The sequence below is a fragment of the Dipodomys ordii genome, unplaced genomic scaffold, assembly GCF_000151885.1.
Source record: "Dipodomys ordii isolate 6190 unplaced genomic scaffold, Dord_2.0 Scaffold104, whole genome shotgun sequence".
In the NCBI taxonomy this organism is placed as follows: domain Eukaryota; kingdom Metazoa; phylum Chordata; class Mammalia; order Rodentia; family Heteromyidae; genus Dipodomys; species Dipodomys ordii.
This window is the reverse complement of record NW_012267320.1, coordinates 4,139,632-4,160,819: the sequence shown is the minus strand read 5'-3', so window position 1 is coordinate 4,160,819 and position 21,188 is coordinate 4,139,632. Positions and strand designations below refer to the sequence as shown.

Here is a 21,188-nt window from a genome sequence, read left to right as displayed (position 1 = left end):
AAAGCCGTAAGTGGCGCTGGGGCTCAAGTGGTAGAGCGCTAGCCTTGAGCTGAAGAACTGAGGGACAGCACCCAGGCCCAGAGTTCAGGCCCACGACCGGACCCCAAAAAAAAAAAAAAGAACTGCATGAGGATCCTCCATCACAACTCCCAGGATGCTTGTCATCTGCCCCCAGCAAGTAGCAGAGGCCCCCAAAGCCCTCACCACATTGGACAGCCTCTTGGGCCGCTGGAGTCCTGTCATCTCTCTTCTTCCCTTTCTTGTCATCCTGTACGATCTCCTGCTTTTTAAGTGACTGCCAGACCCATACAATAGTGTTCAAGTCTGGCAAAATCTAAATGGGAAAAAACAAAATATCAGTCATAGGAGAAGAAATGAACTGATACCAAGAAGGGGAGGAGTGTAAGTGAGCAGGAGTGGAAATGTGAGTATAGTATACAAGTGAGTAAGAGACAGGAGGGAGGGCGAGAGCAGACTTACAACCTCTGTAAGCTCTACTCTGAGGTATAATTTCTACAGACTTTAGCCACTAAGGAAGGATTTGGTGAAAAAACATGGCTTATCACAAAAATATACTCTGAAGATACCTGCACCTGAGCTGGACAGGGAGACAGAAGAAACAGGGCTCCCCGTGGGGAACTCACCCCTCATCTCCTTGAAAGCTCTGGGTGCTTGGGTCTTTGTGGGAGCCTGGCCTTTCTCAGCAGAGCCAGCCACCCAGCCCTCTTGCCTGTGTGCGTAGAGGCAGGTGGGGGAGGGGAAGGAGAAACTGACCTCTGGTGAGATGCTAGGTCCAGCCAGATTCAGAACCCTGCTGCTTCTATGGGACAGAGAGTCAGCGAGCGGGTTGTCTGAATTCCTATCTCCCCAATGACTGCTGTGAGTGTGAACACGCCATCCTCAGCGCTGCCCGCTGGCCTTTTCAACCCTCACCTTCCACCTTTTGTATTCAAGGGGCTTGAACCCCTCTTGTGTTGGGCAGTGAGGTCTGTGGGGCAAATCCCAAGCCCAGACATATGCCCACCTTGCTCAGGGACTCTCTGAAGAGCTGCACGAATTCTTCCATGATCCTAGCTGTGTAGATACCCGATTCTTGCCACACATCTTTATTCAGGCAGTGCTCAATTGTTTTTAAGGCTCTCTTCAAAATCATGGAAATAAGGGATAAAGCTGTGTGTCTCACTGATGTGCTGTCCAACTGGGAAGAAAAGAGAGTGACATCCACAGGTGTACCTGAGGCCAGATTTCCCAAGCCCTGGTCTAGTTACTGCCCTTCATGCAGCGCTGAAGGGAAGTGACAGGAGACAGCTAGATTCTGCACCGTGTGAGTGAGGAGGGAAGCTGACCACCTCTGTAGCTGGCCGCAGCAGCTGCCAGGAAAGTGATTGCTGAACACGGAATCCAATAGTAGCTTTTGCTGCCTCTCACAACCACTTAAGCAGGCACAGACAATTTGCATGAACAGCAGCAAAAATTCACCAGAACCCACCAGAGCCCACCTGCTTCTCCTACAATTAGCATCCAACATCACTCACGGTTTACTTCAAACCAAAATCCAGTCCAAGTCTCAAAGACTTCCTGAAGACTTTGGTCAAATATACCAGGCTGCGATTCCCAGAGCAATTTCACACGCAGCCAGATGATTCAGCAGGAGAAAGTTCTAGAAATAAGGCAACCCAGGCACCACCTTACATTTAATGCTTGAGTGAACATGATCTTGTTGCACACCAGGGGCACCGTGGTCACCATCACCATCGCTAGGAGCCGAGGCAAGGGGATGAACTCTCTGGTCCAAAGTGCCCGGGAAATCTCTGGCTGGGCCTCATAGATCTAGGAAAAAGTAAAAATCAGAAGTAGAAGTGAAGTAAAAAAGTAGAAGCTAATTGTAAGCATCCAACTGGGATGTGGTTCTAATCAAACTATGGCAGTGATGAAGTCAGACTCACCACAAGGAACAGGGTCTGAGAGATTAACCCCATGCATGTAGGTGGAGGCTGGCATGTAGTCTGCAGAGCCCCTGAAAAACTTGGAGCTACAACTACGCTAACACCAACAATGGTCTCACTTGCCACCACTGCGGTATCCAAGAACACTGAACATTAAAAAAATGCTTACCAATGGCAACACTGGCTTATCTCAGTCCACACAGCTAGTAAGATGCCAAGTGAGGGCTAGAGCAGACTAGAACTACCACACACTTCCCTTGCCAGCCCAGGAGGGCAGTGCCGCAAGCAGCACTCAGGAAGGGGCTGACAGGGCCATCTTCCCCATACGAGGGCTACGCTGTGCCCATCTCACCTGGAACCCTCAAACAGACGTTAGGGAACACATAGGTACCAGCGGGTACAAACCAGGCACTGGTGGTTCATGCCTATAATCCTAGCTACTCCGGAGGCTGAGGTGCAAGAAAAGTCTGAGGCTCTTCTCCAATGAACCAGCAAAAAGCCAGAAGTGGAAGTGTGGCTCAAACAATATCCAGCCAGCCCTAGAGTAAAAGGCCAAGTGAGAGTGCAAGGGCCTGAGTTCAAGCTCCAACACCTGAGCGCACGTGTGTGCGCATGTGCACGCGCACACACAAAGCTGGTGCAGACAATGGCACAAAAAACAATAGCAGGAGTTTTACCACCGGGTTGTCATAAACCACAGGGACAAAGCTTAACCAAGCCAGGCATTCCTGCCACAAACTGATAATGAGTATGAGCTGTGCATCCCTAACCTGAAAATCCAAATCCTGAAGCTTTCTGGGCACCAACATGACATGTAAAAATATCTTATCTTGGAGTATTATTTAGATTTCAGATTTCTGGACCAGGGATGTTCACCTAATAAATGCCCTACAAATATTCTAAAGCCTGAAAGCTACTGAAATCTGAAGCCTTTCTGGTCCCAACATTTAAAGATGGGGGCCATGCACTGCACTGGCACTGGCAGATGAGTGGGCCCATCCACATCTACTTAAACACATTCTCTGGCTTTCCAAATGGTTCCAATGACTTGAATCCAATCTGTTAAGTACTTGTCCTATAAATACTTTCCTACTTTTAGCCCATGGTCAGTTGGCTCGACAGATTCAAAAGGAATAAACATTTAAACTCAGCACAGTAAAACACAAGTTACTGAGCTGAAGGTCAGCCAAATTACATCCTCTAAAATCCCCCATTATGCCTGGGAGGGCTTCCCCCCTTCCCTTGCCCCCTTAGTAACAAATTCTCTGATCTCTACCTTGTTTAGCAGTTTGATATTATTTAGCCAAGTGGACTTCACTCTTGGGAGAAAGGAAAATGTGACTTCCTTGAAGTACTTGTTCAGCAAGTCTGGGCACACTTTCAAGATGTTTACTACCAGCTCAGCCACCAGCTCATCGTCCGCAGCACTTTTCAAACCCAACAGGAAGTGCAAGAGTGTCAGGTTGCCACCTCTGTTGGGGACATACAGGAAATAGGGAGATAAGCAGGGAAAGTTCAACACACACTATGCATCGCAGTCTTTCTCAGGGACATGGTACCGACATGGTGGTGAGAAAATTGCTTCCTAGGGTACCAACTGGGGTGTCTGCATGGCCTATAGGTTCGAGAATTCTTCCAGAGCGCCTTCATTTCCTCCCCAACTTCTGAGTGGCTGAAAAGTCTACTTTGTCCAGCTCCCATCTCTATTTTCTTTCTTTTTTTCCTTTTTTTTTTTTTTATCGGTCGTGGGGCTTGAACTCTGGGCCTGAGCGTTGTCCCTCAGCTCTTCAGCTCAAGGTGAGCACTCTACCACTTGAGCTACAGCGCCACTTCCGGTTTTCTAGAGGTTTATTGGAGTTAAGCGTCTCACCGACTTTTCTGCCTTGGCTGGCTTTGAACCGCAATCCTCAGATCTCAGCCTCCTGAGTAGCTAGGATTACAGGCATGAGCCACCTGCGCCCGGCTTCTACTTTTCTACTTTGTTTTCTTCCCAACTTTGAGTTCAATCTGACTTTTAAAGAAAAGAGCCATGCTATTCCCCAGCCAGCTGGTGGTCTGCCTAGATAAACAATGGGCAAATTACCCAAGTGCTTGTGTCCCATGGATGGAATCCAAGCTACTCAGGAGGCTGAAATCTGAGGATCTCCATTTGAAGCCAACTCAGGAAGGGAAGTCCAGGAGACTTATCTCCAATTAAGCAATAAAAAGCCAGAAAGTAGAGCTGTGGTTCCAGTGCTTTCTTTAAGCCTAGGCCCTGAGTTCAAGCTCCAGGACAGGCACAATAAATAAATTAATTTAATTAAAACAATTAGACCTGTACTTTGTTTCCTTACTAATGAAATGTTATTAATAATTATAAAATTGGAAACACAATGCAAAACCACAATTCTGACATCCTACCTCATTGGCAGCCTGTCACTGAAGAGGATATAATATTGATCTATCGTGACTATAGGCAAGTACCTAGACCTCTCCATGCCCATGTCCCTCTTCTGCAAAACTGGGGTTTACAGTGGCATTCATCTCAAGACAAGCTGAGAGGCGCTGGCATGTGAGGCTAACTGAAGATAGTGGACAACACCACCTTTAAGTGAATGAGTGCAATACTCTCTATCTCTGTGTATAAATGAACTGCTGACTTAAGGCCTTGGCTCCCAAGATTGTGCAATGAATAGAACTCTATGGACCTCCCACTGCACACCCTTAAAATGAGTGAGGTCACGTCCAAGATTCCATTATCTAACTGGCTCCCATTGGACAGTTGGGATACAGCGAGTTTTGAGGAACAAGCACACTGGTGTCCACCTGTTGCACTTTACCTGCCAAAGGTGCCTAGAGATGCATCATAAAAACTAATGCCATGCTTGCGCGAACAGCAAAGATCCATCAGGAAGTTGTGAACGAGCTCCCTCACCATGGCCTTCCCTGCCTCCTCAGACATCTGTTAGGGGTCAAGAAAATTCAGTGACTTTCCAAGCACACAAACCTGGTATAACTACAGAATAAAAACAAGGCATTGTCACCTGCTCAGTGATGACTCAGAAAATACCTCAAACACTTGGTACCACTCCAAAAATCAGACAAAGAAATCCCCCAAATACATTTATCTATCAAGATAAAAGAAGACTCTCCAGAGGGGCAAGTTTAAACCTGTGTTTGTAAAGGCTTGAAAATGACTCCAATTTACAATTCCACCTTTGGGAACATTTTCATTAAGCCTGCATTAAGCTTCCTGGTAAAATGGCATTCAAAAACATGTTCAAAACATAGGGACACAGGCAAGCCACCATAATAAAAGAAAGTAAAATAGCAGGCTTATGAGAAGTACATCATCATAAAGTTAACAGGAAAATGGAGTTCTACTCTAACAGCCAAGTCTATGTTCAGATACCCCCAAAGAAAATTAAAATAATGTAATAATTTAACATTTGAATCATCACAAAATCAAGTATGCACATCAGTAGGGGAGGAAATATGAGGTCACCTAGATAAGGATTCTGAAGTACAAGAAACAAGCTTTGCAACTCCCAAAGACAGAAAGAACGGAAGGAAGAGGCCAAGTGGGAGGCAGAAGAGAGGACTGGAGGAACTCGTCTCTAAGGTAGGCCCTGCAGGGGAAGTTAAATCATGACTTAGCCAGAGGGAGGACTAGTTTTTTTTCACCAAAAAAATTGGGGGAGGGAGGTGGTGGCACATAGGAAGTGGACACAGGAAGATCAAGGTCCAAGGGTGGTGGGCAAAAGAAAGAGACTCTATCTGAGAAAGGCTAGGTGGACAGCCAAGTGGTAGTGCTTCACTGGCAATGGAGAGGCCCTGAATTCAATGTCCAGCACCCCTCCAAGAAAATAAATAAATCAGTAAAATAAAGAGAAAAAAAAAGGAAATCAAAAGAAAAGGTGGTGGGGGGAAGGGAGGGAGGGATAATCCTAAACCTTAGGAAACTACATAGCACCACAACTTTCTCTCAAAAAAAAAAAAAAAGTAACTTTACTGTCATAACCTCAAGACTAAAATTAAAAGTGTGGTATAAAAAATATTTAAAAAGCTAGGTGCCAGCTGGGTGCCTGTAATGCTAGTTACTCAGTATGTTGAGATCTGAGGATCACGGTTTGAAGCCAGCCCAGGCAGGAAAATCCATTAGACCCTTATTTCTGATAAACTACTCAAAAAAACCGAAGTGGCGCTGTAGCTCAAGTGGCAGAGTGCTAGCCTTAAGCATGAGAAGCTCAGGGACAGCACCCAGGACCACAGTTTAAGCCCTAAGACCATCAAAAAATAATAATAAATTTTTAAAAAATTCATTGCATCCAGCAGAGAAACAGATCAAGTAGGTCTTATCTTCAAACTCGGTGAGGAGTTAGGATGATTCTGTGAGGATCACACACCAACGAGGTCAAGGAAAGCCCAAGAGACTGCACCTTGCCATCCTCGGCATTGTCTGGCAAGACATCAGCAGTCCCCTTCCAGCTGTAGAGCAAAGCTATGTGGTTCAGCAACTGCCCCGTGAAGAAGCGCACCTTCTGGGTTTTTGTGATGTTTTTATTGTGAACTACCTGCAGACAATAAACAAGTAAAACACAAAGAATCAATTTATTTTAAAATAGCTCTTTTTTTTACATAATTAGAAAAAAATATGGCATTGTGGTCAACGGAAGAGGAAAAAGATATGAAGAGAAACAGAACACACCAATATTCCCAAGTCATCTCAAGGGATATCCAGTAACCATTCTAGTTTTTCCTTTCTGCCCCACCTATACCCTAAATACAATGGTTAAGTACCTTTTCTGCCTGAGGTTATTTTTATACATGGCTTCATGCATGTAGTATAGGCTTTTTCCACTTTATTAAAAATTCCTTTGGAACATCTTTGTGTGGGCTCAGTTCTATTGTACACTGCAAGTGGAGCCTAACTTATTTCGCCATTGTCCTGTTGTTCACAATCAGGTTGTGCACTATTCTGGCGATTCCCCAGAATCTGTGAGTGGCCAACTGTACCTCCACTGGATGACAATCAAAAGTATCCTGATATTTTTAAGAATCATTGCTTTAAATACTGAAAGTGTAACAACAAGGATACAGGATGACCCATTGCAACAATTATACCCACAAGACACTATATTGGAAATGAACTTCACAACTTGGCGGGGGGGTTGAGGAGGTGGGGAGGGCAGGGATAGTGAGAGAACAACCAAGGAGGGAGTAACAATGCTCGACAAGGAAGGTAGTCACTGCCTTACTCATGTAACTGAAACGCCTCTGTACAGCATCTTTACAATAAAATTAAATTTAAAAAAATACTAAAGTGAAGCATTTTCAAACTTGTTAGGCACTTCCATGGGGGTTTTCATTTGGGAAAGTCATAGAGGTTTCAAATTTATCATTTGAGGGCTCTCTGAATTAAAGACAACGATTCTTTTAGAAAACTTTCAAATTCTCTAAGATGCAACATGACACAAATTGACCCTTGGCTAGATGTGCAAATAATTTTTTTGGGAGGGGGTCAGTTGTGGGGCTTGAACTCTGGGCCTGGGCACTGTCCCTTAGCTCTTCAGCTCAAGGCTAGCACTCTATAACTTGAGCCACAGCGCAAATTTCCGGTTTTCTGGTAGTTTATAGGAGATAAGAGTCTCATGGACTTTTCTACCTGGGCTGGCTTTGAACCGTGATGCTCAGATCTCAGCCTCCAGAGTAGCTAGGATTATAAGCATGAGCCACTGGTGCCCGGCACAAATAAAATTTTCATTGCAACATACAGCTCAAAATTTAATTATAGTAGATTACCACGTAATTGCTGACCAACAGTTTTTCTCTTATGGTATGAATAGGCTTCAGCACTTCAATCTCTGGTTTTATGCCACATCAAGACTGAGCTTCTCCCTAAGAAGCTCCTGTCCTCTCAGGCTGGCTAACAACATCCTGAGAACTCTCTAAACCATTCAGGGAGAGGAAACAAACCACATCAATGCTGAACACCAAGTACATACCTTTGTTTTCAGTGTGGATAATAAAATATTGATGGTAGAAATGCGATCTTCTTTTATGCCTGAGCTAAAAATGCAAGGAATAAATTCTGAAAGGAAAAGTTTCAAAGCATTAATCTCAGAAGTATTTGAATAACGAGAGAACATTTCTGCTTAAGTAGCACAGCAAACAAAGGCATGGATCTTTTGTTTTTTAAATTTTGTCTTAATGCTGTAGGCTCACAGTAGGAAAAACCAGTTTTGTGAGAAAGAATGCAAAAGATATCTAAAGGTAAAACAATGACAGAACTAATGACTCAGTAGCCATTAGTTCCACATTACTTTCATTATCTTACAAGAAATAAAGCAAACTGAATTCTAATACATGTCAAAGCAAAAGTCTCCAGGAAATGTTTGCTCAGAGACATGTTTAAAATGATGGGCATCACCTTATTGGTTGGTGGCAGAGTGGGTGGTTTTTGTGTTTGCTTTTTGCTTTCTCTTCATACTTTTTGGTTACCAAGGAAACAGCCAGCCACACAGCTGGAAGCTGTGCAAACACTGATCTGGAGCCTCGAGCCATCACAATCATACTTATTTAATACATGCTTAATGACACACTTCACTTCCATAAAAGAAAAATCTAGAAACAGGCAAATCAAGAGAAAATTCAAAGTAAACCCTGAGTGCTAGTGGCTCACTCCTATAATCCTGGCTATTCAGGAGGCTGAGACCTGAGGATCTGGGTTCAGCTGGAGTAGGAGACTCTATCTCCAATTAACCAGCAAAAAGCTTGAAGTGGAACTGTGGCTCAAGCAGTAGATGCTAGCTTTGAGCGAAAAAGCTAAGGGACAGCACCCAGGCCCTGAGTTCAAGCCCCAGTACCGGCACAAAAAAGCAACAACATTCCTCTTTTCCCAGCATTCCAAGTGCTTAGCTCATCCCTTGCTGAGGTAGCTAGGAGAGCTCCACTCTTCAGCTAACCTGGCCTAACCTCTACTCACATTTTTGTAAGTGGAGTTGCCAGATCAAGCATCTGAATCGTTTTATTGCCTAAGGCCAAACTGCCCTTGCTAAGAAAGCTCGGACAGGCTCTGGCATGGTAAATGGGAATCCGCCATCCCTCAGGTAAAGGCTACATGACCAAGATGATCCATGGAAACTAAAGAACTCCTACTTCTGCCAGGGCAGGACATCCTGAACCAGTGCCATAGGGACAGTGACGCTCCTGTGACACTCTGCCACAGTGGAAGAGGGGCAAGAACATGACTGATCAAGCTGGCAATGCATTGACTGACTGCCACTGCACTCGAACATTCTGAGGGAGCCCAGGTGTCCTTCCTGGGGGAGACAGAAGGGCTTCAAACCTGGTCACACTAGCTACAGCCTTCTAGCTCAAATCCCAGAAAGTGAACGATTCCAGGATCCTACTGATTAAGTGTCTGGTGCTAAGTGAGGTGTTGTCACTTACCATCCTACTGTGATTCTTGATAAAACAAAAGAGGCCCTAATAAATTCTATACCCCACATCTTGCCCAAGGTCATCAGAAGGTCAAGTTGGAGTTCTCTTGAGCCCTTGTATTCTAGCTGCAAGGGACCACAGAAATTCAACTTTATTTACAGAAGTCCTGGGACTCAAACCTGGGGTCTTACAAAATGCTAAGTTCTCTACCACTAGGCTACACACTAGCCCCAGAAACATTTTAAACTTTGACAATGCAGTTACTAAAGAAAGCCAGTTAACCAGAGCAAGGAATCTGGGTGCTTTCTAGAGCCAAAAGCCATAAAACCTCCTTGGCCTCTTTGGGTCTGCAGCAATCCTGTCAGACCTCTCAGGAATGCCTCTGTTCAACTGACCAGTGGTATAGGGCAGCACTCCCAAAGCAGTGCTCTCCACTTATCCTATGTGCCTTTGTACATGCAGCTGCAAAGCCTGCAGGCTTTGTTGTTGTTGTTTTTAGTGAACAACTGCAAACAAGCTTCCCTAAGGGACAAAGGGGAACACGTACCTTTCAGTTCCAGCACTTGCCCTATGGTGCTGTCATCACCCGAAATTAAGAAGGAGAGGGCAAACTGGATGTAGGCCAGCCGGACATCATGCACTCCCTGGAGGACAAAGGAAATCTGCATGTCACACGTCCCTCACCCAGAGACGAAGGGAAGACAGGAGCATGCACATGCCACCCACCTACCCATCCTGCCCAGGCATCAGGGAATGCACGTCTGAAACCAGCACTGACTCTTTAAGGAAAGCTCTTTGCTTTTCCCTACCCCTTAGTCTCTTGTATTTTTCCTTCTTTTTCAAGGCGTGTTCTAATACAAACATATGGGGGAAAACAGGGAGTTTCTTCCCCTGACTGGAGCACATCATTTTATTCAGTTCACAGCTGCTCTAGAGATCACCCCAGCTAGATCCATCTCCTTCCTCTCACTTGCCAGTGAAAACAATCCATCATGCTTTGGAAAATCCAGAGATAATGGAGAGACTGGCAATGCTTCTGATGAGCCAATGGGGTGACGTCTGGCTTTTATTAGATATTACACGTAAGTTATTAACTCATAACAGAAATCAAAACACAGATGTTTCATGTTATAAACTCAGTCTGGAAATTCCAGAACCACAGCCCATGTCATCCTGCAGGCCAGCTAACTAACACTCTGGGTCAGTCACTTGGGTCACCTGACCAGTGTTCCCTCCCGTGTTGTCAGGACAAATCTGTCTCATTATCCTTGTTCTACATCTAAGAAAGCCAAGGCAGGTAGTCATAAAGGCATTTTATCAACTGTTCAAGAACTGACACATGTGCAGATATATATAATATATATATATATATATATATATATATATATATATATATATGTAGAGATACGCACACATGCACACATACATGCATGTGCACACACACAATCTACCACTACTTAAAATGAAAACCTTTCTCCAACTTAGTTACTTCACAGTGCCTTAAGTCACTGTTAAGAAATAAGTTCATATTAGACTATTGCCTCAAATGCCTGAGAAAAAAGATCAAGGAATTGTCTCTGTTTTTCAAAGACAGCTCTGTCATACCTTGTGCGGATGGTGATGATGACAGGAGGACTTATTGAACCTTCCCACATGCCAGGCACTCTGCCAACCCTGAACGTCTGTTAGTTCATTTATTCCCTTTTAACTAGCTGAGGTGAAGAAGTTTAACCTCTTCATTTTCAAATGGGGAAACTGAGGCTATAAAAATTCTCTCAAGGTCACACAGCTAAGTAGGTATCAGGCCTGGATAATTAGAACTAACTGTATCAATGTGCTGCTCTGTGTCCAACGAGAAGAGATTTTCTATTCTTCCCAGGACTCCCTTGCGATCTGCGCTGCAGTTTTTTCAAGATTCAAGGACAACACTGGAGGCATTTGTGTCTGTGGGTATTTAACCAATCTACCCTTGTTTTGGAGAAAGCAAGGTTGTGGAGCCCCAGCTCTTCAACACCTGGGTCAGGGCCTTGCACATCTGTCTGACTCGAGTCCATCTCCACGTTGTCACCCAAGCTTCAGTGAGACCATCTCAGGCCAAGGCTGATGGTTCCAGACACACTGAGCTCTTCAAACCACCCTCTGTGCTCGGGCCCCATCTGGGGTGTCTTTACCATGTGGGGCTTAGGAACAATGATGGTTGGTTGGAGTTAAGAACCAGATGCAATGTTTCAATTTTTTTTTCTTTCAAGCCATTGTTTCTAACATATTTATAAGATGATTTCTTTGTTGCTTTGTATGTCCAAAAAAAAAAAAGAACCAGATGCATTTTAGAAGGTGTCAGCCATGTTCCTGAGCCCTCATTCCCCAGTTAAATGTCTACAACCCCCAGACATTCAAGATGCTGACATCTTAGACTGAGAGGGTTTTCTCTGTCCTTGGGAAGCTTAAAGTAATCTGACTCCTTAGCTATTTAGAGGCCTCATCATTCCAATACACACAATACGCATTTCCCCTAATCCTAGTATAGTTCATTTGTCATGCTGTTTGATATAAACACTGATAAGAGTAAACGTTGCCATACCTCCAGCCCTTTTTTGCACTAGTTGTTTCTGAGATACCATCCTGCTTTCCACCAAGGTGCATGCCTAGACTGTGATCCATCTACTTTAGATTTCCCATCATTGCTGGAATGACAGAAGCATGCTAACAAGTCCAGCCACGGGTCTGGTGAACTTTTCTGCTCTGTCTGGCCCCAATTCTCAGCCTCCCAAGTAGCTAGTAGATCAGGTGAACCACCAGTGCCCAGCTCTTGACACTTTTGTCTTGTTTTTGCAGGAGAGAGGGACTGAGTAATGGTATTAGGAGTCAGCACCTTGGAACACTGATATGTAACAGAGTTGGACTACGTCTTCCTGAGGGTCCTCCAGCAATCAATCTCTAAATGAAAAGGAACTTGACTATCACCTGTTGACTCTTGCTTTCTACATCACAAACAAACAACTGTGGATCTGATATTCTTATATTATGATGGAGCCAGACAGATGAATTCTGTAGACATGCTACAGCTAGCCACTATCAAAGCTCCTACACAGCTATCTGGGCCTCCATCGCCACCTCCAGCACATCCCTCAAGGTCATCCCACTGCCACTGGACATTCCCACTCACGGGGAGGGCTGTCATCCTAGGAAGGAAACGTCCTGCGCCTTCATGAGTTGTTCTGCAAAACATTTTCTAAAATAGACCAAAGCATATTTTTCAACTACTTTTTGGCAGAGTTGTCTAACAATGCTTTCTTTGGCTGGATGACTATAGCCATAATCTGCTTTCTTCAGGAGGCTTTAGCAATTTCCTCCCCAAGGTTAATATATCCCACAAGCACACAAACTGCTATTGGCAATCAGCATCTTCACAACAGACTGGTGTGAAAAAGGCAGGGGAGACTGAAAGACTCAAACGAGATTCAAAGATAGTTGTGGTGAAATCAGATTCTGAATTCTAGTCCAGCAGCAGAGGAGATAGGAGTGCTGGGCCAGGGACACGGGGTCCCTTATGCTCATCTGATTTTTCAAATTTCTGACATTTCCTTATTTTAGTAAAGAAACTCACATCTAGACACCTCTGCCAACAACCAAGTATTTAAAAGTAGTTAATACAGAAGACTACAACACAAAAGAAAGTGAAATACTTCAACTTGACATTGACTTTATTTCATATCCTAGGAGGGAAAAATAACCTCCCCGAGAGCTGAGGTGAACAGCTGGACAGCAGGGGTGGGGAACAGAAGCCAGAATTGGGCTTTCCCCTGTAATTTGGTCTGTGCGTGGCCTGGGTAGAGAAGTCCATTTTACTCAGAGAGCTGGGATGGCTGAGATCAGGACAGACAAGAGGGGATGGGGAGGGGATCTAGCAGTAATCACTACCAGGCTTACTGCCAGCAAAGACCAAAGAACCATGGTGTCTACCCCAGTGTGCAAACAGCACACACACACTCTTTTTATTAGAAATGCATTTAAATGTCAGGAGCCATTACTCATCGAACAGAATTTGTTGACATGTTAATAAAGCATAGTATCTAAGAGACATTAAGACCAGGACTCTCTTTCCTCAGAGACTACCCTATTAGTAATTCCTGTAAACCTCTGGACACCAGACCAATCTGAGAGAGCCACAAAAGTTACATGGTATTTTGTTAACCCTTTTGTCTTATCTTCTGGCAATGTAGAAACTCTGAACTCCAAGGAATTTTAAGAGAAAGAGCAAGTACATAGTTACAGAAGTGACTTATACTAAAGCAGTAATCTCCCTCAGCACATGAGGCTGACACCTGTGTGCCTCCTCTATGTTCAGAACACAGAAGAGAACTCTGGCCAGGACATGCACAGCACTGAGCACAGCAGAAGGCCATCTGGCAGGTAAGAAGAGGCTCTCAGATGCGTGTTCTCCCCCACAGCCCAATCAACACTTCTAGAGCTACCAAAAAACTTTTCTGCAGCTTTCTGGAAAGCCAAGCATTCAGTCTCAGCCTCTTTGTCACAGTTCTGCCCTTACCTGGTACAAGATCACAACTGGAAGCATAGGTCACCTATTAAAGGGCCACCATGAGCCCTCCATGAAGACACCGCTGGCCTAGAGTTCCAAGGATATTCTCTGCAGTGGACGGGAAGGGATAGGGGATGGGGCTGCTGTGTAAGCTCACAGCTATGGGTATATCAAGGTTATTCTAGTCATTCAAAAGAGAAGATGCTCACGAGCTAAGTCACCCTCACAGGCCACAGGCACAGTGCCAACCTCCTCCTTGTTAAGTAGTCCCAGAAGCATTCTCACGTGTCCCAGTCATTCCAGCTCTGCTGGGCCACTGTACTCACCTTCAGTCAGAAGGGAGGCCTGCTTTCCTCATAGACAGAGGCTGAAGGAAATGGAGGCATACCTTTTTCCAGGTGCTCAGGCACCAAGGCAAGACAGGCAGATCAAACCACTACAGTATCCAAAAAGGAGGGAGTCATGGGGAAGAACAGGCCTCTCAGGTCTCTCACCTTTGCATCTCTCTTGGTCACCAGGGCATACAAGGGTTTTTTATTCAAATCAAAATGGCTGCAGACATCCCTGGCAGCTTCAGGACCCTGGGTGACCATGGCTGTCAGCAGGTCCAGGCAGGCTCGAGCCATCCTACAAGGGGATGGGAAACCAAGTGTGTCAGAACCGGTAGCTGCCCAAGGCCCACCCATCAGGAAGTATGCACCCTGTTGGATGACCCAGAAAAAGGGAAAGAGATGCTCTTGTTTTTCTTCTTTTCCTATTTTTTGGGGGGGGGTCCAGTCATGGGGCTTGAACTCTGGGCCTGGGCACTGTTCCTCAGCTGTTCAGCTCAAGGCTAGCGCTCTACCCCTTGAGCCCAGCGCCACTTCTGGCTTTTTTTTTTTTTTTTTTTTTGCTTATGTGGTGCTGAGGAATTGAACCCAGGGCCTCAGGTATGCAAGGCAAGTGCTCTACCACTGAGCCACCTTCCCAGCCCCCTCTTCTTTTCCTATTAAAGCACACAAGAAACTACTAAATAAAACTGAAGAGGATTAAGTTGCAGGCAGATGAATATTGATGTCTCAAGTAAGCCATCAGTGACTGAGATCACCCCTCGGTCCCTGTGCATGAAGGACTCAAAGAATGACTTCACAGAAATGTCCTCAAAGTAAGGTTCTGGCTGACTTCCCTGAGCACCTGCTCCATGGGAGGCACTGTTCCAAGTACTGAGAAGTTAGCATTTTATAAGCCAGGTAAGGCCCTTGGCCACATGCCCATTGCACTTGAGTGGTGGAAAACAGCCAACAGAGAGATTCTGTCAACTATGCAGGCTATGCAGATTATGTCAATTATTCAGAGAGTTATGTCAACTATGGGGGTATTTGTCTATATACAGAAAACTATAGCAGGCTAACAGAACAGAAAAAGACAGGAGAAGTGCTACTGAACCTATGAGGTCAGCGAAGGGGTCCTGAGGTGACAGCCCAGAGGCTGAGACAGCCTGCACTCTTTGGGAGCAGAGCACAAGGCAGAAGAAATGGGCTATGCAGCACTATGCAGAGCTGTTTCCTGGGCAGTGAGGGAAACTCACTGCCAAAGCAGGAGGTGCATGTGGTGGGAAAGGAGTCAGTAATGGCCCTGTCACCCATAGGGAAGGGAAGCACAGAGACATGAAGCACAGAGACATGGTCTTGACATCAGCTCCACTCTCCTTAAGGATCAAAGGCAAAGGGCTGATCCACTCTCTAAGGACTAAACACAACTCAAACCCAGAGGCCAGTCTTTTGCCACTCAAAGACAGACTGCTTACCTGTAACCTGAGGCATACAAGGACTCACAGATGAGCTTCATGTGGTTGTTCAGGAGCTTCTTCACAATGTTGGTGCCCACGACTTGAAAATGGGAAAGATCACTGGCTGTCCGCAATAATATGGCCTCAAAAGCTTGAAATATTAGCTGGATCTGCAAGGATGGAATTGAAATCCCATAAACTGTCATGCACTGATGGATCATGCCTATAATCTCAGCCACTCACATGGCTGAGATCTGAGGATCAAGGTTTGAAATCAGCCTGGGCAGACAAATCCACGAGATAAATCTCCAAGTAACCAGCAAAACTGCTGAAAGTGGTGGGAGGGCTCAAATGGTAGTGCGCCAGCTTTGAGCAAAAAAGCCAAACAAGGGGCCCTGAGTTCCAGTAATGGCATGTACAAGCACATGCATGCACACGTGCACACAACACAGAAACTCCACAAATCATCCTGCTTCTTCTCTCCTACACATAGTGCTTCTCTTTATCTTAGCGGAATTCTGAGGAGTTATGCCTTTTCTGATTCTTAGCCCAAAGTAACAAGGGCAGAAAAAGGAGACAGCTGTCAGACCCACTTGCCAAGACTCAAGCTCTGGATTCCAAATAAATAGCTTGCTTGTTGGGTGCCAGTGGCTCGTGTCTGAAAACTAGCTACTTAGGAATCTGAGAATTATGGTTCAAAGTCAGCCCAGGCAGGAAAGTCTGTGAGACTGATATTTCCAATTAAACACCAAAAAGCCAAAAGTGGAGCTGTGGTTCAAGTAGTGGAACAAAAAAGTTCCACCTAATAAATAAATGAATAAATAAATAAATGGTTTGCTTACATTTACACAAAATGAGAGGGGAAAAAACTCTACTAATGATTGGCCCCCCTGCTTTGAAGACACTCCATTTAAGGCTTCATAATTATAACCTTGAGATCAACAAGTTCATAATACCCCAAATTTTCACCCATTCTGGAACCAAAAAGCTACAATCAAGTTGTCAACTTTGTGGCACAAGTATCGACCCAATTCTTTGCTGTTCAAATAAACAAGGAACATATTAAAAATCTATAATCCTGACTTCATTAATCAAACATGAATAAGTTACTGTTTCCTAGTATGATGCTCTCAAAGGTCATGAAGGCAAAGACGAATATATTCCTAGCACTGAGACAAAGCATTATTTCCCATAGGAAATTAGTATTTCCTAAGAAATCTCTTATCACATTTCATCAAGCTCATCTCCACATCAGCATCGTTCTTGTCTTTGTCAAGCCGGGAAGGAACATACTTCACTCTCAGGCCTCTTCTCTGCACTCAGGAGCTGGAATATTTCCGCACACTCCACAGAGATCTTTATGAACCCTTCCACAACATCGTACACATCTTCTTGTGGTAGCTTCTTGGCAGCTGAGACAAATGCTTCCAAGGCTGAAACACATTATGTTAAGGGTTACCAAGGACAATCTCCTCAGAAAATTGAGGCCACTCTGCATCCTGTTTTGTTTGTGACCCTCTTCAACTTATGTGGGCAGCCAGGGAAGCTACTCTGCCCTAATTCAGATGTTGAAGCCCTAACTCCTACAAGACAGTATTTGGAGACCTGGTATTTAAGGAGGTGATTAAGGTGGAAGTCAACACCAAAATGACCAGTGTCCTTATAAGACCAGTGTCCTTATAAGAAGAGAAAGGATGTCAGACAGGTCCTCTCTGAAGAGGGGAGCCACTGGGAAGGAAGGCTTCACCAGCACCCAGCCAGGCCTTGATCATGGATGCCTAGTTTCCAGAAGTTGGACAAAGTGTAAACACTGATATACAGTACTTAGTTTGGCGGCCTGGCAGATGCACCACACAGGTGACTTACAAGCATCCGATTGATGAGAGCCGTCTGGAGGACTCCCACCAGCAGAACTCAGATTCCAATCCTAGCTGTAGCCATTACTCACTTGGATCTTTTCCCTTTCCTCCCCTCACCTAGGAGATGGAAGACAGCCAAAGAAGTGATTTCTCATAGGGTAAGGACACATTGTCAAGAGTTAAGCTAGGTTTCAACAGTCCGTCCTCACCACATACCTGGGCCCCAGTTTCCCATTTCCAGTCAAGACAAGTAAGGCTCTTGCTGGGAACACAAGTGTCAGAACCAGGCCTCAAGTCCACACAGTCTAGTTCCAGGGTTGATGCTCTCCCTTTCAAGAGCTGGACAGTTCCTGCTTGTGCAACAGAACTGCCCGGTGTCGGTCTCCATGAGGTGGCATGTGCACTGCGTACACCGAGCCTGGACCACAGCTAGTCCAGGCACTGCAGTGAACCTGATGTCTTCCAGAAGCCAAGTGTGGCTCCCAAGGCCACGAGACCCCACTGGGAAGGTCAGACCCGCCACGGCAGGGGCTGCGTCAGACTTTCACTCGCCAGTACCTCGGTACTAGACAATTAAGAACAGGCTTGACAGTGACTGGAACGCTGCCGAAAGCAAGGCCGCGTCGGTCGGTCTGCAGGTCGCGGGCAGCCAGGACGCGGCCCCGCACGCTCCCGCCCCCCGCCCGGGCCCCCGCGCCCCGCACTCACCAGGCCCCGCGCCCTGCGGATCCCGCAGCTGAGTCTTGAAGCGCACGCCCGTGAACTCTTCCTGGCGGGCTCGCTTGGCTGCGCCCGCGGAGGAAGCCGTGCCGCCCCGGCCGCCGGAGGTCTTCCTCTTGGGGACCCCCATGGCTGCGATGGCGGGGTGAAGGGGGGCTCCGACCAGGTGAGAGAGGAAGCGGAGCCTCCCGACACGAGCCAGGCCCCCGACACGTGAGGAGAAAGGGGCGTGGCTTCGCAGGAGAGGCGGGGCCCGGGCGGGGAGGCCGGCGGAAGAGGCGTTCCCAGCGGAAGGGGCGGGACTCAAGCAAGGGGGCGGGCCGGCGGGGTCGGAAGTGTCGGGTTACCCTGGTGGCTGGCTGTCCTCTGAGCGGCTCCGCTAGGGGCGTCACGTGACTCGCCGCGGCCCCCGGGCCGGGCTGGGGCGGGACGCAGCCCATCTGGGCGCGCTTCGAGTCCGGAGGCGTGGAGGAACTGCGAGAGGCGGCCCGGTCGCCCGCGCAGAGGGCCAGGCAGAGTCCCCCAGAGGTCTGCCCTCGACCTGAGAGTCCCTTAACGGTGTCACCCGAACTGTCCGTCACGCAGTCGGATGGAGATCTGCCAGTTCGAGCCCCCTGCAGGTTGCCCCGGTGGGTTTATGACTTGGGGTGCCGGGGCTCCCCTAGCTCAGGAGCCTTTGCCAAGGGCTGCGTGACCGTCCCTGACCCCCAGATTATATATCACACCCCGAACCAGACAGGGTCTGGTAAGATGTGGCCCAGGCTGACCTCCCTTCCACGCTTCACCCTCTGCTGAAGGGCAGGGCGGATGTCTTGTGGGAGAAGAGGGGTCAGATGCTGTGAACCCCTGTGAAAAGCCTGGACCGCTCGAGGCCTCCGCACCTAAATTCCTCTCCTTCGAATGGAGACAGCAAAGCCAGCCACTCCCTCCTCCCCCGGCCACTGGAGTGGCTGTAAACAGCACACGATGTGCTGTTTGGAAAACTGCTTTGAGAGGGGGAAATACCGTGTTTTTGCAAGCTGTTGTTGAGTGATGAGCTACATTAAATGCTCTTGAAAACATGGACATAACAATGAACAAGGAAAAAAAAACAGAGAGGTTTATTTTTATAAACCCAACCTCATCAGTTCTTGGGATATGTGTTATAATAAATCATGATCCAGCTCATTGGATGAATAATTTGGTGATTCTTATAACTAACGCTCTGTCATATTAACCTCTGGTCTGTGGAAATCCCTTCTTGTGTTTTGTAAGCAGATGTGTATTGAACATTACCTACTGGTATTTTATGTTCTAGTAGAAAACACAGGGTATTGACTCTGAGTCTACAGCGTAGAGAGAGACTATTGTACCTGTAAAAATCGTGTATCATAGCCCGGAAAGACGTGGGGAGTTTCTCTGGCAGATTTGAGGTTTTGTAGAAATATTAAGAAAAGTGGGGGCTGAGGGAGGATGTGGCTCAAATAACAGAATGCCTGCCTAGCAAGCACAAGGCCCTGAGTCCAGAGAGAGAGAGACAGAAAGAGAGAGAATCAAAAGCACTAATTTCAATTTCTGTCTGGACCTTGGGCAAATGACCATCACTCTGCATTGACTTGCTTTACAAAGAGTTAAGAGAGGGTGAGAAACTTGCCAGAACTACCCAGATCATAAGTGCAGCCAGGACTTACTCAGTGCGTCTTATCCCCCAAGTAAATAGAAGTTGGCAGTGCCTTGCCTAGCCTAGGCCAGAGACATCTCTGAGGGCCGGTAATTGTTCTGATCACCAAATACAGCAAGAGCTATACCCAGCTTAGAGATTACAATATCAATTTACAATTTGCAAAGCTATTGGCTTTGTAGACTAGGCTGATATGGTCATGGTCATCATTAGACAGAAATATAAAATACATATGGAAAAAATAAGTAACAATGTTTTCAGTGTTATTAATGTTTTCAACAAAGAATACATGTTATTTTAAAGCAAACAGAAACAGTCATAAAAGCTGGCCATTTTAGGCCACAAAGAAGGTCTCAATAAATTCCAAAAAAATTAACATCATACACAGACCTTGTTCTCTGGCCATCAAGCAATAAAACTAGACCATCATGATAAGAGAATAGAGTTTTTTATGTCCCATTAATCAGGGGTGAGGGATAGAATTTCCACTAAGTAACCCTTGGAAAACGTAAGAGAAATTATGAGACTTGGAATATAGCAGAGAACATCTTAACTAAAGCTGTGAGATTCAGTGTTTAGAGGACAACTTCTTGCTTCAAAACCTGTATCAGAAAGCAATTGAGATAGAAAATGAGGTAATTATAAAGGTTCAAATCAAGAAATTGGAAAATGTACAGTCAAGCAGCCTGGCACTGGTGGCTCTCACCTGTAATTCTAGCTACTCAAGAGGCTGAGATCTGAGAATTGCAGTTGAAAGCCAGCCTGGGCAGGAAAGTCTGTGAGACTCTTATCTCCAATTAACCACCAAAAACCCAGAAGTGGTGCTGTGGCTCAAGTGGTAAAGTGCTAGCCTTGAGCTGAAGAGCTCATGGAAAGCACCCAAGCCCAGAGTTCAAGCCCCCACAGCCCCCCCCCAATAAAACCCTCAAGGAAGGGAAAGAAATCATTAAGGTCAAATATCAAGGGGGGATGTATTAAGGGGAAGGGAGGAGCTGGGCACTGGTGATCCACCTCTGTAATCCTAGTTACTCAGGGGCCTGAGATCTGAGGATCATGGTTTGAAGCTAGCCTGGGTAGGAAAGTCTGTGAGTCTCTCTCTCTCTCTCTTTTTTTTATTGTGAAAATACTGTACAGAGGGGTTACAATTACATGGGCAAGATAATGAGTACATTTCTTTTTTTTATTTTTTTTATTGTAAAGATACTATACAGAGGGTTACAGTTACATGAGTGAGGTAATGAGTACACTTCCTCTTGAACATTGTTAGCCCCTC

The 21,188-nt window shown here is 45.9% G+C and overlaps 1 protein-coding gene across 1 annotated transcript in view; it reads right to left on the bottom strand.

The window, feature by feature from the left end:
• Urb1 (URB1 ribosome biogenesis 1 homolog (S. cerevisiae)) overlaps positions 1-18,397 on the bottom strand; it is a 63,095-nt gene extending 44,698 nt beyond the window's left edge. The window contains exons 1-12 of the mRNA XM_013027535.1: positions 18,244-18,397; positions 16,970-17,109; positions 15,695-15,846; positions 14,403-14,535; positions 9,916-10,012; positions 7,931-8,016; positions 6,365-6,499; positions 4,766-4,887; positions 3,223-3,418; positions 1,693-1,830; positions 1,025-1,198; positions 205-334 (exon numbers count right to left, since the gene is read on the bottom strand). Of these exons, the coding sequence (XP_012882989.1) occupies positions 205-334; positions 1,025-1,198; positions 1,693-1,830; positions 3,223-3,418; positions 4,766-4,887; positions 6,365-6,499; positions 7,931-8,016; positions 9,916-10,012; positions 14,403-14,535; positions 15,695-15,846; positions 16,970-17,109; positions 18,244-18,385 (1,645 nt within the window). The 5' untranslated portion in view covers positions 18,386-18,397. The remainder of the gene's footprint in view (positions 1-204; positions 335-1,024; positions 1,199-1,692; positions 1,831-3,222; positions 3,419-4,765; positions 4,888-6,364; positions 6,500-7,930; positions 8,017-9,915; positions 10,013-14,402; positions 14,536-15,694; positions 15,847-16,969; positions 17,110-18,243) is intronic.
• Between the last annotated feature and the right edge of the window lie 2,791 nt (positions 18,398-21,188).